Source organism: Urocitellus parryii, chromosome 10 (assembly GCF_045843805.1).
Source record: "Urocitellus parryii isolate mUroPar1 chromosome 10, mUroPar1.hap1, whole genome shotgun sequence".
Classification (NCBI taxonomy): Eukaryota; Metazoa; Chordata; class Mammalia; order Rodentia; family Sciuridae; genus Urocitellus; species Urocitellus parryii.
In genome coordinates, this window is record NC_135540.1 from 27,657,181 (window position 1) to 27,684,247 (window position 27,067).

The 27,067-nt window shown below is 43.8% G+C and overlaps 1 protein-coding gene across 1 annotated transcript in view; it reads right to left on the bottom strand.

Annotated features, from left to right (window-relative positions):
- Positions 1-27,067, bottom strand: part of Rnf175 (ring finger protein 175) — a 72,109-nt gene that overhangs the window by 32,353 nt on the left and 12,689 nt on the right. The window contains exons 2-4 of the mRNA XM_026384702.2: positions 23,061-23,501; positions 12,992-13,029; positions 10,164-10,305 (exon numbers count right to left, since the gene is read on the bottom strand). Coding sequence (XP_026240487.2) covers positions 10,164-10,305; positions 12,992-13,029; positions 23,061-23,501 — 621 coding nt within the window. The remainder of the gene's footprint in view (positions 1-10,163; positions 10,306-12,991; positions 13,030-23,060; positions 23,502-27,067) is intronic.

Genomic DNA, 27,067 nt, shown 5'->3' on the forward strand with positions numbered 1-27,067 from the left:
CTGCCTGGATGGAGTGTCCGCTGTTTTGATGTTGCACTCTGAAGGAGAGTGGCGGTGTATCCTTCAGCTTTCCCGGATGCTGGCCGCTGACTGCCTCGGTGGAGTGTCCGCTGTGGGGGATGGGACTGTACCGCTTCCTTCCCCTTCTGAGAACCCGTGCTCGGCCCAAGGGTCCGTGTGGGCTTGGCTGGTGGGATTCCACCTAATGGCCTTCCCTACCCTCCCTGCTTGCCAATTAATGGCTTCACTGAGGCGCCACGCCTTCTGTAGCCGCAGGGCAGGCCACGCGAATCAGTTGGCCTGGCTCTCCGGGCCCTGCTGCAGGCTGCTGGGATCCCTGGCACTCTATCACTTTGATTTTTTCTGCTTGCCCCTCCCCCAGCGCTGGCTAGCCAGGTTTCCTTTTGGCTGCTACTGGGAGGAGGGGTTGGAGGTCAGGTGTCTCTGGATTCCCCCTGGCCTGTATGGAGGCTCAGCTTGATACTCCCTCTCCCGGCAAGCCTAGGAGAGATTTTATGCGAATTCCCGCTGTCTGTGGGGTGAGCTGAATGACACCGACCTGTTTTGATGTCGCACTCTGAAGGAGAGTGGCGGTGTATCCTTCAGCTTTCCCGGATGCTGGCCGCTGACTGTCTCGGCGGGGTGTCCGCTGTGGGGGATGGGACTGTACCGCTTCCTTCCCCTTCTGAGAACCTGTGCTCGGCCCAAGGGTCCGTGTGGGCTAGGCTGGTGGGATTCCACCTAATGGCCTTCCCTAACCTCCCTGCTTGCCAATTAATGGCTTCACTGAGGCGCCACGCCTTCTGTAGCCACAGGGCAGGCCACGCGAATCAGTTGGCCTGGCTCTCCGGGCCCTGCTGCAGGCTGCTGGGATCCCTGGCACTCTATCACTTTGATTTTTTCTGCTTGCCCCTCCCCCAGCGCTGGCTAGCCAGGTTTCCTTTTGGCTGCTACTGGGAGGAGGGGTTGGAGGTCAGGTGTCTCTGGATTCCCCCTAGACTGTATGGAGGTTCAGCTTGATACTCCCTCTCCCGGCAAGCCTAGGAGAGATTTTATGCGAATTCCCGCTGTCTGTGGGGTGAGCTGAATGACACCGACCTGTTTTGATGTCGCACTCTGAAGGAGAGTGGCGGTGTATCCTTCAGCTTTCCCGGATGCTGGCCGCTGACTGCCTCGGCGGGGTGTCCGCTGTGGGGGATGGGACTGTACCGCTTCCTTCCCCTTCTGAGAACCCGAGCTCGGCCCAAGGGTCCGTGTGGGCTTGGCTGGTGGGATTCCACCTAATGGCCTTCCCTAACCTCCCTGCTTGCCAATTAATGGCTTCACTGAGGCGCCACGCCTTCTGTAGCCGCAGGGCAGGCCACGCGAATCAGTTGGCCTGGCTCTCCGGGCCCTGCTGCAGGCTGCTGGGATCCCTGGCACTCTATCACTTTGATTTTTTCTGCTTGCCCCTCCCCCAGCGCTGGCTAGCCAGGTTTCCTTTTGGCTGCTACTGGGAGGAGGGGTTGGAGGTCAGGTGTCTCTGGATTCCCCCTGGCCTGTATGGAGTCTCAGCTTGATACTCCCTCTCCTGGCAAGCCTAGGAGAGATTTTATGCGAATTCCCGCTGTCTGGGGGGTGAGCTGAATGACACCGACCTGTTTTGATGTCGCACTCTGAAGGAGAGTGGCGGTGTATCCTTCAGCTTTCCCGGATGCTGGCCGCTGACTGTCTCGGCGGGGTGTCCGCTGTGGGGGATGGGACTGTACCGCTTCCTTCCCCTTCTGAGAACCTGTGCTCGGCCCAAGGGTCCGTGTGGGCTTGGCTGGTGGGATTCCACCTAATGGCCTTCCCTAACCTCCCTGCTTGCCAATTAATGGCTTCACTGAGGCGCCACGCCTTCTGTAGCCACAGGGCAGGCCACGCGAATCAGTTGGCCTGGCTCTCCGGGCCCTGCTGCAGGCTGCTGGGATTCCTGGCACTCTATCACTTTGATTTTTTCTCTCCTTTTCCTTTCTTATTGACTACCTGTTACCAGTATAAGGTTGAATAGGAATGATGGGGAGTCAGTCTTACCTTTGTTTATCTGTTTTAGGGAGAAACTATTTAGTTTTTCACCATTAATTATGCAATCTGTAGGTTTTTGTTGGTATTCTTTATCAAATTGAGGAGGCTACCCCCTATTTTCAGTTTGTAGAGAATATTGATATAAACGTGTGTTGGATCTTGTTCAATGCTTTCTCTACATCTATTGACAAGCAATATGACTTTCTTCTGAAGATTTTTAATATGATTGATTACATAAACTGATTTTTAATTGTTGAACTACCTTTTCATGCAGGGGATAAATCTCACCTTGTCATGGTATATAATGTTTTTCTTATTATAATATTGGATTTGCTCATATTTGGTTGAAAGTTTTTGAACTTATGTTTGTAAGAGATATTGGTTTATTCTTTCCCTTTCTTATAATCTGGTTTTGAAAGAAGAGTATTTCTGGCATCAATGAATGAGTTTGCTTCTAACTTCTGGAAAACAATGTATAAAACAGGTATTATTTCTTCTTTAAATGTTTGGTAGGATTTACTAGCAAAACTATCTGGGCTTGGTGCTTTTTTTTGGGAAAGTTAGTAATTTTTCATTCAATTTTTTAAAAAAATAAAGGCCTAATGAGATTATCTTTTTCTCTTGTGTGAATTTTAATATAATTTATATATTTCGAGGAACTGATTGATTTCTTCTAAGTTACCCAAATTTATGGGCATAGGATTATTCATAATATACCTTTAATTTTCCTTTAATGTCAATAAAACCTGTAATGATGATCTTTCTTTTTTGATATTAGTAACTTGTGTTTTCTCTCTTCTTGGTTAATCTGGCTATGGATCCATCAAATTTATTGAGGTTTTTCAAAGAGCTAGTTTTTAGTTTTATTGAGTTTCCTCTGTTGGTTTCTTATTTTTTAATTTCACTGATTTATTATCTAATTTTTATCATTTGTTTTCTGTTTGCTATTGGCTTAAATATTCTTCTTCCTGTGGTTTCTTCAAATGTATTCTTATAGATTTCTGATTTTTCTTAATTTCTAATATATATTTAATGCTATTAAATTTCCACTTAAGTAGTGTTTTCACTGCATCTCATGAATTTTGATAAGTTGTGCTTCAATTTTCACTTAGTTCAATTTATTTTTAATTTCTTGAGTTATTTGACCCATATGTTATTTAATGTCCAAATAATTTATCACATCTCCCTTCCCTTCCCTTCCCTTCTCTCTTCTCTCTTCCTCCTCCTCCTCCTCCTCCTCCTCCTCCTCCTCCTCCTCCTCCTCCTCCTCCTCCTCCTCCTCTTCTTCTTCTTCTTCTTCTTCTTCTTCTTCTTCTTCTTCTTCTTTTTCTTTCTCTCTCTCTCTCTCTCTCTCTCTCTCTCTCTCTCTCTCTCTCTCTCTCTTTCTTTTTGCCAGGGAATGAACTCAGGGGCACTTAACCACTGAGCAACATCCCCAGCCCTATTTTATATTTTATTTATAGACAGGGTCTTACTGACTTGCTTAGCTCCTCGCTGTTACTGAGACCGGCTTTGAACTCGCAATCCTCCTGCCTCAGCCTCCTGAGCTGCTGGGATTATAGGCATGAGCCATTGCGCCCTGCTCCTTATGATCTTGAGAATAAGTGGTGTACACTGTTGTTGGATGAAGTATTCTATAAATATCAACCAGAGCAAGTTGATGAACAGAGTTGCTCAGATCAACTCAATTGTTACTAATTCTCTGCCAGTCAGATCTATCACTACTGAAAAAGGGGTGTTGAAATCTCCAACTATATTATTGGATTTATCTATTTATCTTGCAGTTGTATCAATCTTAGCCACATATATTTTGGTGTTTTGTGTTAGGTGCATATACATTGAGAATTGTTGTGTTTTATTAAATAACTGACCCCTTTATCATTATGTTTCTCCCTATTCCTGATCATTTTCCCTGGGCTGAAGTCTGCAACTTAGTCTGAAATTAATATAGCTAGTTATACTTTCTTTAGATTAGTTTTAGCATTGCAAATCTTTCCCTGAACTTTTACTTTTAATGCATCAGTATTTTCCCAACTGGGTTTCTTGCAAATGACATTATAATTGGGTCTTAGTGTTTTTTTAACCATTTTGAAAATCCCTATATTCTAATTGATATATTTAGACTTTTCACATTTGAAGTGAGTATTGTATAGCTGGAGCAATATCTACTATGTTTATAACTGTTTTGTATTTGTTGCAATTGTTTTTTGTCCCACACTCCTTTGTATTCTTTGGTTTTAAGTGAGCATTTCATGGATTCCATTTTCTGTTCTCCTTTAGCATATCAACTATACTGTAATAAATTTTTAGTGGTTGTCTTAGAGTTTGCAGTATACCTTTACAGCTAACCCAAGTCCACTTCCAAACAGCACTGCACTGCTTCACACCTGGTAGTGCAGACGGCTTACAACAGAAATCTCCAATCCTCCCTCCCATGGTATTCACTTCACTGATCCATATGTATAACACTCCAACGCAGTGTTACTATTAATACTTTGAACAGTTATATATTAGATCAATTAAGAATAAAAGATCTTATTTTGCCAACATTTATCCTTATCTGATACTGTATACAGACCTAAGTTTCTTACATCATTACTTCTGAAGAGCCTTTTAACATTTCTTGCGGGTTAGATCTCCTGGTGATGATTCCTTCTCCTCCTCCTTTTTGTTTGAGAATGAGAAAGTTTTTATTTCTTATTTAAATTATCCTTCTTGTAAAGGATAATTTCTGTGGATATAGAAGTCTGGGTTAGTGGGTTTCCTTTTCCCTGAAGATTCCATTATTTCACTCTGTTGTTTTCTTGCTTCTATGGTTTGTAGGTACAAATCGGATTCATTCTTATCCTTGTTGCCCTATAGGGAAGGTTTGAATTTTTTTCCTCTGGCTGTTTTTAAGATTTTCTCTTTGTCTTTGGCTTTCTGCGGCTTTTTGCAGTGTGAATTTGATATGCCTAGGTATAGACTTATTGATAATTATCTTACTTGGTGTTTGAGTTCCTTGGATCTGTGGATTGGCGTGTCATTGATTTTGGAAAATTCTTGGCTGTTACTTCTCCTCTTAGTGTCACTTGTAATTTCTGAGTGAAAAGCAGACATGGTTTAGGTGATGGGAGCTGAAATAAATGGACCATTAGTGTGAGGTTTTGTATTAATTTGACTAGGAGCTGGCTGTGTTTAATGCTTGCTCTAACTGTAGGTGTCAGAGGCTTCCATTTCCACAAGTGTCTTTGTTTTTTATTTCTGGGTTTCCATAAAAACACCTTTTTACATAGAATCTATACAAGCTCTTTCAGCTCGAACTTGCTGCATTTCAAGGGCACCCCTAGATGTGGTGGTAAAGTAGCAGTGAAACCGAAATTTTTGAGATGAAACTTGATTACTGGCTTCTGCCGGTGGGCGGGACAGGTGAGACTGGAGTTTCTCCATGGATGCTGCAGGGTGGGGTCTGCGTAAGGCTGCAGGTCTCTGCAGTTCTTGATGGTGGGCTTTGTCCACCACTGATGAGACCCCAGCAGCTCACCATCAATTTCTTTTTCTTTCCAGGTTCTTATCTTCTGAATTTGAAGAATGAAATCCACAGATCAAGATGAGTGAGTGTAAGATGAGTGAGGATTTATTGAAGAATAGACACAGGAACAGAACACTTGCAGGGTAAGGGGGACCCAAGAGCAGTTTTTCTCCATCAGAGTGTGCCAGTCTACAGGTTTACATAGCACTTGGGTCCCTGCTAATGGTCCAAACTCAGGCTAAGTCAGGTTTGAAAAAAGTACCAATGCGATTGGTTCAAACTTGTGCTGGTTAGGATTTGGAAAAGTGAGCTACTGGTCAACTCTTGAGTCCCCACTTCATTCAGGTCTGCCCAACTTCCACTCTCTCACTGCAGGTCAGGAGGTGGGAGGTTGAGGTGGTCAGATGGTCTATGCTTATGGGTTCTGAGCTGCAGCACTGCACGGAGAGTGAGTCTGAAGTAGGTGTCCATACCATGCCCAGGCCTGGCCAGCAAAGGCTGTGTGCCATGGCTTGCAGGACTTCAGGACCACCCTGCCTGCCTGGTGGCTCCAAGAGGCAGCAGGGCATGCTAGCTGCCTGGGCCCCAACTCACCCAGGCTGCCACTCCACTGCTGCCCCTCAGGAGGAACTAGTAGGCCAGCTGTGTGGCTGCCGGGGCGCTGTGTCAGCAGGGGAATTCTGCTACCCCGTGTTTAAGTCTCTTTTCGTCACTGGGCTATGACCGTCCCAGGTGTTCTCAGTTTTTTGACACTGTTAGGCGGCACAGGAAGGCTCAAAGAAGGTGGGGTGGGTAATCTCTCTCCCTTAGCACTGCGCAAGTTTCTGGTGAAATCTTTTTCCCTTGTGTTATTGGCCTTTTTATGAAGAGATTCTGTTCTAATTAAAAATGGTCACTTGCCAGAAATACTAGGGTTCCTCTTGGGTTTTTACTATGAGAACCCGGTAGGGATCCTGGAATTAACATTTATGAAAATGTGGGGTTCCCCTAAGACTGCGGCCCCCAAGAGCTTCTCCATTCTTGCACTAGTCTACACTCCATGTTCAGCAATTCTCCAAGTCCCTACAAGCCTATGGCTTTTGCTCCCAGGGAGCAGATCTTACCTGCATTCACCCATTTCTGTAGATTTTAAGGTGGTGGTTTTCCTTGTGATCTCAATTCTCTGACAGGTTCAAAGAAAGTTTTTGATATTTGGTTTATTCAAAATTTTCCTTCTATTGTGGGAGTGACGACAAAGTTTTTCACATGTTGGAGCTGAAACCAGAAGTCCTTCCGATTTTTTTCACATTCTATCATTTTAAATACCAGGAAACTGAGGCTTGCTGTGGCTAAAGGAGTAGCTAGAGTCTTCCAGCTCTAAGCCAGAATTCTTCCCTTCGTCATCCTGCTTCTTAACATCTCACAAAAGCAATCTAGGGAACTGGCTTCAGAAAAAGCATTGGAAAGCATTCAGAATCAACTAGTGGTACTAAACACTCAGGATGTGTCAATCACCATGCTAGAAATTCTCATAGGGAAATATTTCTGAGTTGTGAAATCTTATCTTTCTGCAAGATAAATCCTTACCTTAAGTACCTGAACTTTGCAGATAAGGAAATCGTGGCTCAGAGATATTCAAGGAGCTTGTCTTTGATATAAGAGGAAATAACAAGTGAGGCTGGCATTGAGTCTTCTCTCTGCAACTAACTAGTTATATGACTTGGGCCAACTTATTTAAATTCTCTGAGCTATACTGCACAAAAGGGGATAAAATACTAATTACCACTCTAGATAACTAAGATACAAATAGCACTTATCATGGCTCTAGTACCAATGTGTTTAAAAATTTATAATATACTATAATTTACATATTATTATAGTAATAACTAATAATTATTATGAGTGTTATAATAATTAATATGATATATATTGATATGTTACTAAAAATAGATGAGGGTTACAATATCAAATCATGGAAATAAACTTTATTATATGGCCCCTCTTAGAACAGAGCCCAAAACTGCATGAATCATAAATGTGTTCAGAGTTCTCAGCAGGTGCTGGTGGGTCCCACATAATCTTAGGTGCCAAGAGAAATAGTTTAAGAGCTGGATGAGCTTTTAGGCCAGCATTTGTGGAAATATGTCCATCAAAATCCAGCCCAAAGACATTAAATTGATTAGTACATTTGGTCAGCTTTAAAAAAAATATTGTTCAGGAAGAGTACAATAACAAAAACAGTGTTAGAATAAGCTCCTGGTGCTTTGAGAACCGTTTCCAACTCAAATGGTTGCAGATGTCACTGAGAGTTCCTGAAATGGCTGTGTTTGGTGCCTGGCTCTGGAGGTGAATTTCCAAGAAGGGATGCAAAACACAGGTTCAAGTCAAGGCTCCATCCTGGGAAAGCTTGGCCTCACATACTGGCTCTCAACTTGAGCAACAAGGATCAGCAGAGACATGCAGAGGCAAGAGGCTGTTCAACTTATTACTGACAGATTGATGGGGGTTGCAATATCAAATCATGGAAATAAGCTTCACTATCTGACCCCATCAGATGGGCTGATGGACAAAGGAGTCGAAAACATCCCAGAGTCTGACAAAGTCTCTAAGCTAACCTAGCAGGGTCCCATCAGGGCCACCATGAGACCCAAATCTGTCCTTGATGACTATGGGAGCATCTCTTTGTAGGCCCCCGTCTTTGTCAAAGTGCAAGACAACGTCATCTCAAGAGAGGCCATGATCACAGTCACTCGGTCATCTCCATGGCGATCCTTGGGACCACAGAGTCCTCTGGGTAGCCATAAAACAGGATCTGTGCAATAAAAGGAGACAGGCAGCAATACTGGGGAGAAAAACTGGGGTGACTGAGGGGGTCCAGGAGGCTGTCCAAAGCAGTATCTATGGGGAGACGTTTCAGGTGGCAGAGGTTGCAAGTGACAACGGGAAATGACTCACATGCTCCAGCCAACTGTTGTGATCAGGCTCCAAAATGTCAGCCTGGGTCCAGCATAGGCTAAGTCAGCTAGGGTCAGGCCCAGCAATGGCCATGTGTCTTCATAGGGGTCTTGGTTGCTGGGCACATCTATCTGGGGTCAGGTGTGAGGCCAGTGTGTGAGCTCTACACTTACTGGTGTAATGACACATCCTTAGAGTTGACACGGGAACAATTTCTTCAAACACAAGACAAGGACAGAGGCTTTTTGTCTGCTACTCAAACGTCATCAAATAAAAATGGCAGAGGTACTTGGCACCATTAAGTTACCGGCTCATGTGGCTTTATTTCTTTCCAAGGGAGGAGCTTCCAAGACAAAACCCACACCTGTTACCATGGAAGCCAAACTTTCTTTTCTATACTTAATCTAGAGATAGTTATCACTTAAAAAGAGAAGATAGAACACAGCTATGAACTAATTTCTTAGGAATCCAGTTTCTTTTTACATAAGGATTCTAGAAATTGAATCTTAGTTACTTTGAAGGTAGAGAAACTATAATTAAGATATATTTAAAGACCTTCTCTTTGATATGAGAATGAATAACTACCAAGGTTTGATTCTAGTCTGATTCATTTAAAAATATCAGTCAAGTACAATATGAAGGGTGATTAATAGACATGACAGTAGTGACATGGCAGAAAACCATGTCTTTGTTCTAAAAAAACAAAAACAAAATGAGATTATTTTTCTTTAAAATTTCCCAAACTGAAATATTATATAGTATTGAGAATTCTTTTAAACCTTGCACTATACAGGAAATAATGTTTATGATGGGTAAAAATACATAAAATTCTAGTCTGGGCTAAGACTTCATATTTTATAGGAAGTCTTATATGCTCAAAGAGTGGTCTCAGAATCAGCGGCAGCATCAGCACCACCTGGGAACTTATTAGACATGTAAATGATTGAATCAGAAACTCTGGGAGTGGGACCTAGGTGATTCCCAGGCACCCTAGGACTTAAGAACCACTGCAGTGACAAGGTCTCAGGTCCAGCAAGGACAGAGTATGACTCTAAGCCCTGAAATGGGAACGTTCCAGTAGACATGCTCCATATCACAGGGATTGTCCTGTGATAATGAGAGACTTCTCTGTGTTGTTGAGGTGTTTGCTGTGGACACATTTCCATGGATATGCATAATGGTCAGACAGCTGCTGATATTTATTTATGACTACTTATTGACTGCTAATGAAGCAACATGAGACAGCCTCAACCTTTTGTTTCTGCTATCCCCAATCTTTCTTTGCTTTAGTCATTGGCAGAACTCATTCATACACAAAAGAAAAATTGGTTTACTTAAAGCAGGCTGTCACAGCCTTGCCACGACTGACATTTGGGCTAGATCATTTCTGTACTGGGGAGCTGCCCTCCATTGTAGGAAGTTGACCAGCATCCTTGGACTCTACCCACCAGATGCCAGTAGCAGTTCCCCTCCTCCTCCATCCTGATCCCCCAACTAAATCATGACAATCCAGAATGTCTCCAGACATTGTCAAAGATCTCTTGGGGACAGAATTGTACCTGCTTGAGAACCACTGATTTAAGCCAAAGCAGTAAGGACACAAAGTGGTCACAAAGGAGCAACGTGGCAATGAGAAGCTGAAGTGGGCTTCCAGCAGCCAAGGGTGACTCACGTTGTAGGACCGGCCGTGCCTCTGTCTCCACTGCACCAGCACTACCTGGGCGACAACCAGGGTGCAGAGGAAGATCAAGATCATCTCCACGTGCATGGACTCGTGGCCACGGTGCATCTTGTACATCCTCTCCTGCTGCAGACTGGAACCAGCAAATGAGGTCATCTGAAAAAGCCCTCAACCTTTGCACATTTAGCGAAAGAGAAAATAACAGGTTGGGCTCATAGGAAGAGGAGGATTGCAAAAGCAGGTAGTAAGCTTTGATCACAATGCTTCTCTTTATTTTACCCCTTCCCCTTAGGTTTGGGAAAAGGACAGCAGATTCTATCAGCAAAACCAGTTCCTCTCAGTCCTTTGCCTCCCCATGTGATTTTGAGTTCACTTTTTTTTTTTTCTTTCCAAATTAAGTAATGAAGCCGAGAAGCAAGATGGGCACTGGGAAGACAGGTTCCAGTCCCTGATGGGCCACTTCATGGACCCATCATCTTGGAAAGTCATTTATCCTCAGTTTCCTCATCTATAAATTTAAGATAATCCCTTTGTACCTCATGGTACTTATGATGTAAGCACATGTTATTTGTAGCTATATCAGGAAAAATATATATATTAGGCTGAGTCATATGAAACTGACATTTTTTGAAAGTCAAAAGCAGTAGAATGTTGGTAATTTCCACCATTTTTGATAAAAAGGATATCCTGCAGAAGGAGCCTATGCCCAAACGGGAGTATATTATCCATGGGGCAAATGAAAGCTCCAGAGTGAGCTTGTTGTATAAATTATTATACAACTATTATAGGAAGGAAGAATAGGCCTAAGCATTTTCTTAGATGAGCACAAACATTCAGATGATAGTCGGACTTTCAATTTTTAGCTGAACACTTAATTTTTTCACAGTGATCGAGAAAATGACTAAAATCATATGGCATCTGGTTTGAAGTCCTAGAATAGAAGTGACTTTGAAGAAAACCTATAGCAGTGGTTCTTGACCTTTGCTGCCAGTTAAAATCATTAGAAAGTCTTACAAACCCCAGTGCCCGTGCAGTACCCCAGATCAATTAAGTGATCTTTGCTGGGTATTAGGAGCAGGATTGTGTCTTCCACCTCCAGGTTCACCTTGCCAGCCCAAACTCACCAACACCTTGATCTTGGACTTCAAGCCTTCAGAACTATGACAAAATAAGTTTCTTTTGTTGAAGCCTGCCAGGCTGTTCCGTACTGTCATGGCAGCCCTGACAAACTAATACAGATGACCAGGATGGGACCTAGCCATTGGTAATCAATTTTTAAAAAAATTTAAATTAAATTTATTTTGAACTGATACATAAAAACATAAAAATATGCAGATTAATGGAGTATCATGTGATGTTTTGATACATGTATACACAGTAAAACGTTTAAGGCATCAGTCATTTTTAAATCTTTGCATGTGATTTTAAGGGGCAGCCAAGATTGAGAGCCACTGGCCTAGAGGAAGAGAGAGGCCCAGATTAAACATTAGAGAAAGGGGGAAATTTACAAATGCTGCCAATTGCTTAGCATTCTCTCACCAGCAGCAGGGCAACACCATTAATCACAAAATCTCTTAAAATGAACTTTCCATTTAGGATTGGTTACAGTATGCAGTTAGCTAGTGTTTCAATCAGAAAACGCTGCAAGGGAATATTCTGTGCCAAAACACTGATTTTTTTTTTTTTTTTAAAGGCACTTGATGGGTATGTAATTGGGTCTCTCCTCTTCCAGCATTTCTATACAGTCTGGAAGTACCCTTCAGAAAAGGGCCCCTGCAAATCCCAGGGGTGCCCCCTGCTGGTGAAGACATAGAAATGAACCAGTAAATATTCCTGATTCACTTCAGCTTCTTGGAGATGGACTCTTTGAATGTTACTGTGGGGAGGCATAAACAGGCGGACTGAAAGCCTTTCGATCTTCAAGAGAAGAAGCTGGAGTCTAGATCAGAGAATCGACTTGAATAAAATTACATGACTTTTAGTTACTGTTGAAAGCTGCACTCAGGAGACAGGAATGATTTCTAGAAGCTCATACGAAAGAAAAAACTCATTTGTCACTCAGAAGAAAAGAAAGTGAAGAAAAATGAAAAGGGTACCAGAGGTTGGTTATGGTTTTTATACACCCAAATCCGAAATAAATATTTAATATTCTGTGTAATTAATGGACTTCCAACTTAGGCTATGAAGATATAGGAGTGAATTCATTGTTGATAGAGAATATCACTTGCACAGACAGAAAACAAAATATGCTTTATGATATTACTTCATTTGTGTGTGTACAGATGCATATATATACATACAAACATACACACATTGAAAGCACATAGCAAATGGATTGATCTATGTGGAAGAACTTCAAAGATCACAAATTGATATACAATGTAATAAGTATTTCCAGTTTTGAGTAGGGATACATTCATAATTGATCACTATACGACAAAAAAGGGAAGAAATCTTCATTTCTCCTCTTTTTGCAGTGCTCACAGTGTCCAAGAGTCCCATTGCAGGTCCCAGCACATAAAGAAATTCATATGTTTTATGTGCCTAAAATAAACAGCCACTTGATACTGCCATATTTTGAAGAATATGTTAATCCAGCTTTGTGGGATTGCATGGATCGATCACACTAGCAAACACATGAAATCCGTGCAGATTTGGTTTGAAGTACCTTTTTGCTGTAGCTACACGGTTTCCTCATTCCACCTTCTTTATCCCAGGAAATATACAAATGAACTGATGACTTCATTCAGTTTCTCAAACTGTTAAGATGCGAATCTAATTTTTAATAAAGCGATTATAAAAAAATACTGATCACTTACTTCCACTCATCATCCGCAGAAAGCTTTGTGTGAGAGATCTGAAAAACATGAAAAACGCCCTTGTTAAAAAAAAAAATCTCATTTTCTTAGCTTTTATTTTATAGCTTATATTTTAGAGCATTCTAGGAGAAACCTAAACTGTTGAAAATAGCAATGTTCCCTGGGACTGGAATAATTTAGAATGAAAATCCTAATGAAATAAAATACACATTACAAGGTACACACAGGGTAGCATGTATCCAAACATCAAATTACCCCATTAATGTGTACATTTATATTTTGTGTATCAGTTCAAAATAAATTTAATTTAAATTAAAGAAAATTACGGAAGGCTGGTTCCCAATCTGGAAATCTGTATTAGTTTGCTAGGGCTGCCATGATTTTATGGCACAGACTGGGTGGCTTAAATGACAGAAACTTATTTTGTCATAGTTCTGGTGGCTTGAGGTCCAAGATCAAGGTGTCGGTGAGTTTGGGCTGGCAGGGTGAAGTACTAGGGAGGAAGCCTTTAACAGATGAGTTCTGGGGCTGTTAAAACTGAAACAAAACAAACAAATGAAATAACAAGAACAAAACTCCAGTGATCAAGTCACCACTGATAAATATTTGATTCTGCTCCTAAGTCAGAGAACCAGATGTGGTTCCATTCCTGCCCTTGTGTTTTGGCAGATCACTGAAGGTCACAGAGAGTGGCTTCCCCTATCACAGGGACAGCCACTCCGGTTCCTAGGCTATGGTGTATGAATCCAGTATCCCTAAAACCGATCTGTTTTGCTGGTATCTTAAATGATGCCAGGTAGAGAATATGGCTCCAAGGTCAAGGCTTTAGAGACTAAACGGACCAGAGGCTTCTGTGTCCTCCTGGAAAAAGGAGCATCATTTAAGAAGGGGTTACTGTGGCCTTGTGCCCTTGCAGATTGAGCAGGCATCAGAGAGACCTTTTCCAGGACAGAGTCCATTCGTGGGCTGCTTTCCCTTGGTTACTGCTAACTTACCATATTTGGTTATTTGAAGTCTTGGACACCAGTCACCAGAAAGACATAATCTTACAACCTTCATTGAGACCACAGAGCACCTAACCCCTCGTCCAGCAATGTTAAAAGATACTCTTTCAAAGCCCAAATCCCCAGTGATGGCAAAGAAAAGGGAAAGCAAATAAAATATCTGTTAAACAATCTGATATTAGCCAGATCTTCTCCTCCATGTTTTCTTCTTCAAATGGTGTAAGCCATCCGGGCAGAGAGAAAGAAACAAATGCCATCCACGGTTTACTCTAGGATCTGTCTGATTGGAGATACACAGGCTCCTCGGGAACATCTAGGCTTCTGCCACAGGCATGAAGCATTCCCTTATAAAACACAACAAGGCTTCGGAAGACATGGATGAGAGTCACAGACAGGCTTAGGAAGGATCGGTACAATGCCAGGAAAACAGGACAGAGGTGGTGCTGTGACTGAGGCTGGCAGCTTCTCCATGGCTCCCTACTCACATGGTGGTCACAGCAGCCAGACTCAAGTGCCAAGTTCCAGCAGTAAAGCAACCTTCAGGTAATAGTTGTACCTGAGTACGCTTCTTGGTTTGAGAGGCCCTTCTCTGCTCTTTAGGAGAAAACACTAGATGGGTTTGGAGCCTTGAGACAGCACCACCCACCACCACTGAGCTGGCTAGTTCCTTGGATAACAACCTTGGGCACATCACTAATCTATGTTTGTCTCCAGATACTGGATATTGATATAGTAACTGCTAGTTACTTCACTGCAATATTAGGAGCATAAATGAGGCTGTACGAGAGTTTTGTAGAAAAGTGCTTAAACCAAGTTACAACCTTCAGGACTCCCTTCTTTTTGTTGTTTGAAGTTCACAGTGCTTGGTATTGAAATTATGGAACTGGGTTTTTAGTTTCCTTAAGAGAAAAATTCCATTTGTATCTTACTAGTAAAATAGCCCTGGATATAACTGTCTCCAACTATCCATCAGATTGTAAGTCACTTTTTAAAAAATATTTATTTATGTATTTTTAGTTGGTAGTTGGACACAATACCTTTATTCCATTCATTTATGTGGTGCTGAGGATTGACCCCAGGACCTCGCACCTGCCAGGTGAGTGCTCTACCGCTGAGCCACAACCCAAGCTCTGTAAGTCACTTTTAAGGAAGTATGATAAGTTATTCTTTTGAAAAGTAGAAAAGTTTTAGAGGTGGAAATTGTAACCTGAATTTTTTTTTTTTTTGTTAACCAAAAGTAGGGACTTCCTTAGGTAAAGTGATATTGAAATCCTATTTCTTAGAGAATAAGTGAATTAGGATGACAGGACTGATGTTGGTGTTGGTGATGATGATGATATTCTTAGAGATATCTCTTGTCTAGTTTTAGTCCCCAAGAGTACAGCATTTTTCCCTATGGAGGGGTTCTAATTTTGGGGAAATGTTTTGTGACATATGATTTTACAAGTCCATTGGAAATTCTATGAGGATTTACTTTGGAAATGAAAATGACACTCAAATTCATCTGGAAATATAGCATATAAGGATAGCAGGGAACATTTAGAAGAATAAAGCCTAGAGCCTCGGCTTATCAGACTCTGCAATCCAGAATAAAGGCCACAGAAATCAAGTGAAAGCAGAGGATGAATGAACAGCACACAGAGTCCAAGAATAGACTCAACTGCACATGATGCCGAAGTCACTTCAAATCAATGAAGGAAAGTGTACTGTTCATTAAATGGTGTCAGGACAACTGGCTAGGCATTTGGGAAAAACAAAGCTGGATCCACCCATATCTCATTTCTTGCTTCAAAATGAATATCAGATGGATCAAATATTTAAATGTAAGGAAGTAAAATCTTAAAAGCACTAGAAGAAAATATGGGTAAACATTTTCATGATATTGCAGTGTAGAAGGTATTTCTAAGTATGATGTAGAGCCCAGACATGATAAAGTAAAACAATAAACAGATTTCAAGGACATAAAAGTTGAAAGACAAATTAAACTGGGGAAAATACGACCCATGTGAGAAGCAGAAAGTTAATAAGTCAAATATAAAAAGAGCTTTTTACAGTATAATAAGAAAAACATTCCCAAGGACAAAGTACTTGAATAAGAAATTTACAAAAGAAATATAAATAGCCAATATATTGATGGAAAGATGTTTAAGCTTACTAATAACTGTGATTTAAAAAAAAAAAGCAAGTGAAAACAAGATCTTCCAGTGAAGCATGGTAAATTGATATGGTTTAAATGTGAAGTGTCCCCCCAAAAGCTCCTCTGTTAATGCAGGAATGCTTAGAAGTGAAATGATTGGATTGCGATAGCTGTAATCTAACAGTGGATTGATGGGTATAATTTGAATGGAATTCTGTGTGGCAACTATAGGCAGAAACAGGTAGGGAATAGCCAAAAGAAGTAGATCATTGGTACATGCCCTCAGGGATTATATCTTGTCCCTTAGTTGGTCTGTCGGTCTGTCTGTCTGTCTGTCTCTCTCTCTCTCTAGTTACCATGAGCTGAGCAATGTTCCTCCACCACATCCTTCCATCAAGGTGTTGTGTCTCACCTTGGGCCCAGAGTAATGCAGTCTGCTGACCATGAACTGAATCTCTGACACTTGGCCAAAATATACTTTTCCTTCTCTAAGTTGTTCTTGACAGGTATTTTGTTCACAGTGACAAAAACCTAACTAACACAGAAACCAAATATGTGAATTTACTTCCTTTCCTTCCTCAAACACCACTAGAATGACTGCAAAAGAATAAAAATAACATAAACCTCCAAGTACAAGAGGAGGCGAGGAGTCTAAGCAATCAGTTTTGGAAACTGGAAAGCAGACGGTCTGTGGACAGTGACTGAGAGCAGAGGACACTGGCACAGCTTTGTTTTCTCTACAGTCAGGATCCTCCAATACCCACACTTTGACCTCCAGAACTGTGCAAAGTTTCTGTTGTACAGTAGCCCTAGAAAACTAATACAGGCATGTTCAAACTTCTACCCTCTCAGTTCCTTGCTACCACCCAAGTTTGCAGTCAGCAGTGCACATAGGAAGCCTGTGGGTCTAGCACACTGTGAGGCTCATGAGTGGATGTGCAGGAAAGGCTATAAGAGCAGACTGGTTTATAATAACTAGCGACGTGGCTTGGAGACCTCCACTTGGGCTCTTGGAGGCCTAGCATGTTAGACATGCACTTGTCCACTTGGCTTGGGCTACTGATAGCCAGACTCAGGCCTTGTGTAGGAAAACTGGATTTATTTATGGGGAACTATCCAAGTCAAGAGAAAAGAACTCTAGATATGCCACTCCTTGTTCTCCCATGAAAAGGCCCGGCCAGGTCAGCCTTCAGCCCAGTCTGCCTGTCAACAAGCCCTCCCTGCCAGCAAGAGCTTCCAAACAGTGGACAGGCAAACAGCCCAAAGTCACTATATATTTGAGAAAGAAGTTTCTGCAACTATAATGGACAAGAAAACTGTATTAGTCAACTTTCTGTTGATGTGACCAAAGTACCTGAGGAGGAATGGTTTATTTTGGCTCACAGTTTCAGATGTTTCAGTTCATGGTCCTCTGGCTCCATTGTTCTGGACCTGAGGAGGTGAGGCAGAATATCATGGCAGAAGGGTGTAGTGAAGACAGCTGCTCAGCTCTTGGTGGCTGGAAAGCAGAGGTGGGCTAGAGGGGGACAAGACAGTGTTCCTAAGGGCATGCCCTCAGTGACCTACTTCCTCCAACCATGCCCCCATCTGCCTACAGTTTCCACCCAGTAGTCCACTCAAAATATTAATCTATCAGATGGATTAATCCACTTAGAAGGTCAGAGCCCTCATGATCCAATCATTTTCTAAAAATCCCACCTCTGGACATTGCTGCCTTGCTTAACACAGGAGCTCTTGGGGGTCATTCTGGATCTAAACAATAAAGACTATAGAAAAACCGACAAAAGTTCTCAAAATAAAAAACAAGAGGACAGAAATGAAACATCTCATGAAGGGATTGAAGGTAAATCAAATAATTCTCTCAGAAAAAAAATTTAAAACTCTAAGAGAAGGGATATAGGAGAGAAAATATAAATTATGCAAGAAATTTCCAAGAACTGAAAAATGTTTCCAACATGAAAAACTCACCAAGTACTTAGAACAATGGATGAAAAAGATCCATATCTTTGTCTTTCCTTTTGGGAAATCCATAACATTTTAAAAATGATAATGCAGATCCATATTTATTGACATAGACTTCCATGACTCATTGTTACGAGATAATGAGCCTTCAAAATTGTTGAGCATAATATGAGCCAATTTATGTAAATGTATGATTTCATAAAGAGACATCCAGAAGAAAAAGACTCACAGAAGACATTACCAAAATGTTACCAGGAATGCTCCATTGGTGGTGACATTGGAATATTTACTCTCCTTCTTATACTTTCCTATGTTAGATATTCTACGTGAACAATGACACCTACAAAGAACAGTACAAGAGTGACTTTTTACTCTGTCTCCCCATTTCTTCACCTTTTCTGATAACTTGCCAAGTCCCTTTTTCCAATCTCTGTGCCATGATTTGATCTACTTCTCACCTCTTTCTTTTATTCAGCCAAATCTCACTTTTGAGCTCCCCTTGTATCTCCACTTAGATGTCCCTCAGATGTGTGACTTAATCTGCCTCAAGCTGAACACATTAATTTTTTTCCCCAAAGTGCTCCCATTGACGATGTCTCCAATTTCACTCAGTATTTCCACATTTCATCCAACAAACAGAAAGCTGGGGCACCATTCTTGACTCTGCATCTCTAACCCATGACCTTCCTGTTGACCCTACCTGTAAATACTACCTCACATACATGTCCACTTCTTTCAATCCCCTGTGGTCCTACCCATCCATTTTTCGTTCATTATTCATTCAGCAAATATGGATTGGCCACCTCCTGTGTGCTAGGCACTAGGTTGAGAGCTGGCTCACAATGGTGAAAAGGACAGGTGAGGTTCCTGTTCTCATGAATCCAGCCCAGGTTCTAGAGAAAACAATGAACAATAGACAAACAATTGCCTCAGGTAGTAACTTCTATGAAGAAAATAAACAGAAAGTGTGATAGAAAATCACCGGCAGGGAGAGGGACCATCGCTCTTCAGCTAGCAGGACTAGGGAAGGCTCCTGGGCCCGAGGGCTGCATGGAGGCAGGCAGGGTGTCTCCCTGGGACCTTACTGTTATGGTTTGGATGTGAGGTGTCCCCACAAAAGCTCATGTGTGAGACAATGCAAGAAGGTTCAGAGGAGAAATAGTTGGGTTGTTAGAGCTTTAACCCAGTCAGTGAATTAATCCCCTAATGGATTAACTTGAGTGGTAAGTGAGGGTGGGTGGGGTGTGACTGGAGGGGGTGGCATTGGGGGTATGCCTTTGGGGTACTTATTTTGTATCTGGCCAGTGGAGTCTCTCTCTCTGCTTCCTGATCATCCTGTGAGCTGCTTCCCTCCTCCACACTCTTCCACCATGATTCCTCAAGCCCTGAGAAATGGAGCTGGCTGTCGATGGACTGAGACCTCTGAAACCGAGAGGCCCTAAATAAACTTTTCCTCCTCTATAGTTGTTCTGGTCACAGCAGCAGAAAAGCTGACTAAAACACTTGCCCTCACTCCTCTCCTCTTCAAATTGTAAGGGTGAAGGCATGAAAAGCAAACGGATCCATATTTTTACCTTCCTGCTTATAATTCTTGTCAACATGACTCACAGGGACCTGTGTTTTCTCACAACTGTCCCTGCTCTAACCGACCAGAACATTCGTGTCCCCTGAATGCATTTCCTCCACCCCTAGTCTCCATGTGGGAGTGCTTTATTCCTGCTCATCCTTGGGCCCCACTTCCTCCAGGAAGCCCTTTGGGTCTGGCCCTTTTCATACGTCCACAGCACCCTGAGCATTGTCTCCAAACTGCACCTTTGATCACTTATTTACGTATCTGAATCGGCAGGAGGGCAGCCTGGGCCTTACCCCACCACTGAATCCCGATGTCTGTGGCAGCACACACTCGATATACTTGTGAAGGCCACCTTGCTGGCATGGCCTTCATCACCTGAGCTGCTGTCTCCAGGCCGATTTCTCCACTTTCAACCCTTCCCTCACAAAATCCTTCTGTTAGAAAAATCTTTCTGAAACAAGTGGCAAAGACAGGGCAATGAATTTAGAAGTATTAATGTCCCTGTGTGGTGTGTGTGTGTGTGTGTGTGTGTGTGTGTGTGTGTGGCAATGTACTCATTGATAAGGAATACATGTTACACAGTATGGAAAAATTAATATCAAACAGGTAAAGGCAAATTGAGGCATCCCAAAATACTAGGCCAAGAAAACATGGAAGACTTTTGATCCTGTGCAAGTTGCTATATCCTGCCATTGACATGCTGAGGGTTACAATTTTCATTAGAGCAGAACATTCCAGTCCAATAGAGAGCTACCGGGCAATTTTCCCAAGAATTTCTTTGTTTTGTTTTTTGCTGCTGGGGATAGAACCCTTCTTTCCTCTTCTCTTTCTAAGAATTACTTTATATCTACATATATTCTCCCCCTCACCAATTGCTGGTGCATGCTTGGCAAGTGCTTTACACTGAGCTCCACCTCAGCTCTAAGTGTACTCTTTTTTGTAGACAATACCCCTATTTATTTATTTTTATGTGATGCTGAGGATCGAACCCAGGCCTTGCATGTGCTGGGCGAGCACTGTACCCCTGAGCCACAGCCCTAGCCCTCTGAGTGTATTCTTAAAATCACTCAATCCCTTTCTTATAAGACAGCTTGCTATCCTGTCTACACCAATCTAAGTTCTTGAAAAATAACTGATACAATCCCTTTCTCCATTTGAGGATTTTTTGCCTTTAAAACTTGTTTGAAATCTGTAAGACCCCAGAATATATTCCAGCCAGTCTGAAATGTCTCCTGAGCTGCAGTTCTGCTCGGCACAAGTAACTCATTGTTTCTTAATCAGTTTGTGCCTCGATTTCTCTTAGGAGCCAGGAAGAGCAGGGCTGCCAAGGGAGGGGTATAGTTTACTCTGAGGCAGGAAGTTCATTTTCTCCCTTTGGTAGAAATTAGAGCCTGGAAAGCAGGCCCCGGACAAGCCCACGAGGGAGATCCTAAACCCATGCTTCCTGCTCTTGGAGGAGTCTCAAAGTTTCCCAAGGTGTAACTCCTCAATAGACTGTAGGATGTGGAGTTGAGGAAGGAGGATGGAGAAGGAGATGAAGTCTGAACAGCTGGGGCCCCCAATCATGAGGTTGTACATTACTATTCATCATTCACCCACTTATTCATTTAACAAATATGGAATTGAGGTCTTGCTATGCATCAGACTAGATTCCTGATATTGGAACAATAGCAGCTGATAAGATAGACCGTGGTCAGCTCTCCTGGAACTTCCATATTGAAGGCTCTCACAATCAAATGTACAATTAGGCATGCTTTAGGCAGCATTAAAGGTGGTGAAGGAAAATAAAAGAGAATGAGGTTGAGAGTGATGGAATGCTACTGTATGTTGGCTGGTCAGTAACTATACTGCTTTTCCTTTTAGTATCCTCAGCTTTTATAAAGTCTCATTTAACCCAGCTCTTCTCAAATTTTAAGTGCACAGTATCACCCCAGGGTCTGGTTAAAATGCAGATTCTTATTTGAGTAGGTCTACACTGGGGACTGAGACTGCATTTCTTTTTTTTTTTAATCTTTATTTTTTAGTTGTAGATGGACACAATACCTTTTAAAATTTTATTTCTTACGTGGTGCTGAGGATCGAACCCAGGGCCTCGCATGTGCTAGGCGAGAGCTCTACCACTGAGCCACAACCCCAGCCCCTGAGACTGCATTTCTGACAGGCTTCCAGGTGATGCTTTGACTGCTGGTCCCTAGGCCACATTATCTTCCAATATGGGATTATAGGAAAAGCTGTGAGTCCCTTCTAAGGCAGAATTAATAGGGGTGTACACCTCCTGAGGATGGTGGGCAAGACAGAGATGCTAGCTTTGAGGAAGGCAAACATCAGCAAAGTTGATCGTGTGAAGTCCTCTGCCTTTCCTGGGAGGCAGGGACTCAATCCATAGCCCCTTTGCATGACATTGGTTTGAAATCAGCAAGAGTCATGTAGTTTCCTTATAGGTTCTCCTATTCTAGAAAAGAAACCTCACATGCATAGTTTGGTACCCAAGGCCCTCCATGGCCCGACTCTTCCCGGGTTCATTTTAAGTATTCATGAACTCTGGGTTCCCGCTACGGTAATGTATAGTCCCCCAGCCCCCATCGCTTCCTATGACCAATCCCCCAGCAATTTTTTTCACCCCCAAACAATTTAGTGCTTCTCTTCCATCTATCTGGAATTCTAACTCCCTCTCAACACCATGTGGTCAGATCCTATTTGTTCTTCAAATCCAGCTCAAACGCCACACCCACCTCATCAAACAGAAATTCTAGAACTCTTTGCCCCAACCTGTTTTGAGACACTCATGTCTTCCCGTGAGTTAGTTTTGTTCTTGCTTTAAGGATGTTAATTCCTGAAGAAAGGCCCATCTCTGGATTATATTCCCTTCGTCCACCCCGGCATAGCTCCTATATCTGGTCAGTGCCTGCGAATTGTCCTACGAGTTAAAACTAAAGTAGGATTGGATATATGTATTCACCACTGGTGGGAGGAGGAAAGGACTAACCTAGTGGTTCTCAAGGCATCCGCTGCACCTGCTGGAGCTAGTTAGACAAGCTAATTATGATCAGCCTGAAACCCTGGGGACAGAGCCCAGCAACCTGTCTTTCAAGGAGTCCCAGGGTGATGCTGACCGCAGGCTCAAGCCTGGGCACCACACAGTTCGGCCAAAGGCCTGAAATCCACTCCTCACCCTCCCTCGGTCACCCTCCTTCAATGTCCCTTTACTTTGGGTCCCTGGGGGCTACTGCCCAGAAGAGAGGCAGCCAGTTTGGGGGACAGGAATGGATGGGGTCATCCTGGAGGCCGCAGGGAGATGTTGAGGGGAGAGGGATGGAGCCAAGGAAGAAAAGCAACTGGGCGCCCGGGAGGAAAGGAAGAAACGGGAGGGGATAGGCAGTCCCCGGGCAGCACCTTCCAGAGGTCATCGTCCCTGTCCAGGGCCGGCCACACCGTGTGGGCGGCGGGACTGGGGACCAGCTGCGCGAGCCGCCCCGCCCCGGCTGAGCCCCGGGACCCTGGCCGCGCCTCCCCGGCCCGCGACCTACCTGCTCGTGCTGCGGGGACGCCTCCAGCACTGCCGTCCTGCGCGCCGCCATGCCGCCTTCTCCCCGCGCTGCCGGGCTGCGGCGTGCGGCGCACCGAGGCCCCGGGGTCCTCCGCGGCTGGTGGGGACCCAGCGGGCGGCGGAGCGGGCGGCCCCGCCCCGGGCGGCGCGGTGCGGCTGCGGGCGCTGGCGGCCACCGGGGCCTTGGGCACGCGCTGCGCCTCCTCCGCAGTGGAGCGGCTCACGAGGGGCGTCGCGGTCGCCCGGGGCGCCCTGTGGGACCCCGGCCTCGCGGTGGAGAAGCCATCCTGTCAGCGGGGTCTGCAAGGAAATGTCCAGCAACCCGCCCCGGGAGCTTGGCACCAACCAGTGGTTTGGTTATCAGGGGTCAGGGCTGGAGGAGGGGTCAGGGACAAGTAGGTAGCAAGAGAAACGTGGAGTACAGAGAGCGAGAAATAGAAGAGGGAGGAAGAGAAAGAAGAGGGAGGAGGGAGGGGAGGAGGGGGGAGGAGGGAGGAGGAGGAGGGGGGAGGGGAGGGAGGGGGAGGGGAGGGGGGAGGGGGAGGAGGGGGAGAGGGAGGGAGGGGGAGGGGGGAGGGGAGGGGGAGGAGGGGGAGAGGGAGGGAGGGGGAGGGGGGAGGGGAGGGGGAGGAGGGGGAGAGGGAGGGGGAGGGGGAGGGGAGGGAGGGGGAGGGGAGGGAGGGGGGAGACTTGAGAGAGGAAGAGGAGGGAGAAGGAAAGGGAGATGGGGAGAGGAAGAGAGAAAGGGCGGGAGTAGCAGAGGGGCCAGAGAAGAAAGAGGAGGAGGAGGGAGGAGCAGGAGGCAGGAGGAAAAGGGGGGGAGAGGAGGAGAAGGGTCTGGGGAGGTAAAGAGCCGGTTTTCGCTTCAGATCTTCCCCAGAAGTAACTCTTAGTAGGCAAGATTTTCCATGGTTGTCCAAATGCTGAGATGGAACCTCTTTTGCACTCCTGGGAAAGCACACAGTCTCAGTGAGGGGCCCCTGGGGTGCTCCAGAAGCTGCAGGGCCTCCTGGGTAATGGCTCACAGCTCTCCTTTGCCCTCTACCTTGCACCTAGGCCTAAGGCTGCACTCAAGGCTGGGAACAAGCTGGAATATTGAGGTGAGCCTTAGAGAGACCTGGCTGTTAATGGAGGGAAATAGACAGTGAAGGAACACACAGTTAAGTCATCTGGTCGACGACAAAACAAGGCTTTTTCCATTTCAATTTGTGAGGGCTCTTATTTTTTCAACATCCACGAGGAACAAGCTGCAAGTATCTGTGCTGTTGAGGGACTTACAGTCTAGTGGGGTGAAGACAGATAATCATCTAAGGACATTTACCACTGTAAATGAACCTGGTTTCCAGCTCTAGTTGTACATCAGACTCCCATGGAGGACTGTTAAACTTGGATTGTCCATCTCAGGTTCTGATGTCGGAGGTCCCAGCTAGAACCTGAGAATTTGTCTTTTTAAACAAGTTTCCTGGTGATGCTGCTGCTGTTGTTCACTTCCAAAGATTGCCTTGTAGTGTGATCGGGCTTTGGGAAAGAGGGTTCCAGATGGAGGCAACAGGAGATGCCAAGGTCTGCAGGCTGGAGAAAGCACAGTGAACTGTGGAAACCAAAATAAAAGGAATAGTTGACACTAACAGAAAGCTCACTATGTGCCCTGGCTGTTCCAAGCACTGTACAGGCATTAACTCATTCAGTTCTCCCAACAACTCCCTAAGGGGAGCTATTGTTACTATTTCCATTTGACACATGGGAACACTGAAACGGAGAGGTTCTGAAGTTTGTTCAAGTTTCAAAGCTAATAGGCAGAGCCATGGGAATTTGAATCCAGAGAAGTCTGACTTCATGGTCTGAGCTCTTAACCACTCAAGAAAGTGACTGTCCGATCCAGAAGGGCTCTGCATATCAGATTAAACAGACTGGGTGGTGGCCTTGGAAGAGTGGGAAGCCCTCACAATAAGTGAGGGGTGACATTATTAGACGTGGAATCTATGACCGTGACTCAAGACAGAGAGACCAGTCAGAATGCTTTTGCTATCCTTCCACTGATGATGACAGTGGCCTTGGGGGTGTGTGAGTGTGGAGAGACAGGGTGGAGAAGAGATGGAGAGAGATGGATGGAGCCAGGAGGTTTAGATGATAGAATCTGCAAGACTTGACTGATCTTCAGTGATGACACCCAAGCACAGGGCTTGAGGGGCTTAGCAATTGGGCAGATGGTGCTGCCAACCCTGAGAAGGGCATATGGAGATGGCAGCTGATTGGGGGAGAAAAAGGTAGAGAGTTCATGTGAACACGCCATGTTCCTGCCTAGCTTCTGGCATACCTCTGGTGGCAAAAGCCAATGTTTTTTTTTTCTAGCCCAGGAGGGCCTCACATTTTATCTATATTCCAATATAGATAATAAATAATGAAATAAAATATTCCAGATGGAAATGGAAGTTCCTTTGCCTGTGAAAGTCTGGCTCATGATCACTATGAAAATTCTACCTTCCTGATAGGAGACGTTCTTCCCTGGTTGAAGGATGCCATAAAAACCCACATTTTACTATAGACACATCCAAACACAAATGTAGGCATCTAGCTTCTGGTTTCAGCTCAACAATCATATCAGAACAAAACTCAAGAAGTCTTTTTTCCCCGGCCACCAATAATGATGGGGTTCTTCTGATCTTTCCTCCTCTCATACGGACCTTCTTTTACAATCAAATTCCAGCCAACCAGAACCAACAGCTCATTTCCCTGTAAAGTCAGCTCAGCTTTATGCAGTGGTTCACTGAGTCAAGGTGCTGTGATTTGGTTATAGGTTCAGTGGGTCCCCCAAAGGGTCATGTGCTAGATAGAAGTTTGGTTTTCAGTGTGGCAGTGTTGAAGGTGGGAGAACCTTTTAAGAGGTGGGGCCCAGTGAGAAGTGGTTAGGTTCTTGGGGACCCATGGCTAGTTCCTGCAAGAGCTTGTGGTTACAAAAAGGAGTCTGGCCCCTGAATCTCCACATCTGGACTTGTCGCATTCCTACCTAGAGTCTGGTTTGCCTTTCTGTGGCAGAGACCAATGTTTTTATCCAGCCCAGGAGGTCTTCAATTTTTGTTTTTTTTCTGGATTCTTCCAAGACAGCGAAATAAGAAATAAAATATTCCAGATGCAATAGAAGTTTCTTTTCCATAAAATTCTGGTCCTGTCTCATTATTGTGAAGCTGTCTATCATGAGGCCCTCACCAGAGGCTGAACAGTTGGGGATGCCCAATCTTGAACTTTCAGCCTTTAAGACTATGATATATATATACTTTTCTTTATAAAGTACCCAGCCTCAGGTATTCTGTTATAGCAACAGAAAATGAACTCATATACAAGGTTAATTAATTTATAACTGTTGTTTCCCAAATCAATTCTAGAATAGATGAACTATCTTCCTTTTGTATAGTACTAATCTCTTTAGTCACCTGTGCTTCCTTCTGTCATCTTCTGTAGTGCAGAGCTCTGAGGTGATTACATTAATGTAATGGAAGAAATGGGTAAATGTCGCAGAGGTGTTGGGAAAACGAAGAGGCCAAGAATAGTATGGTTAAATATGATTTTTGGTATAGTAATGGACAAATGGACCCATGGAATAGGGGTCCCCTGATGGGCATGTGCATTTATGGGAAAGAAATTTTTATGAAAGAAATGGCTACTTGGCAATGAAAGTATGAATTTTTTTTCCCGTAGTTGGCTTATTCATATGAAAAAAATTATACCAGACCAATTTCAAATAGGAGGCTAGAAAGCAAAGGTTTAAGATGATTGAAAAGAATATGATCTCAAGATGGAAAAAGAGATGTCAAACAGCACTCAGAAAGAACAAACCAAGAGCTGGGGTGTAGCT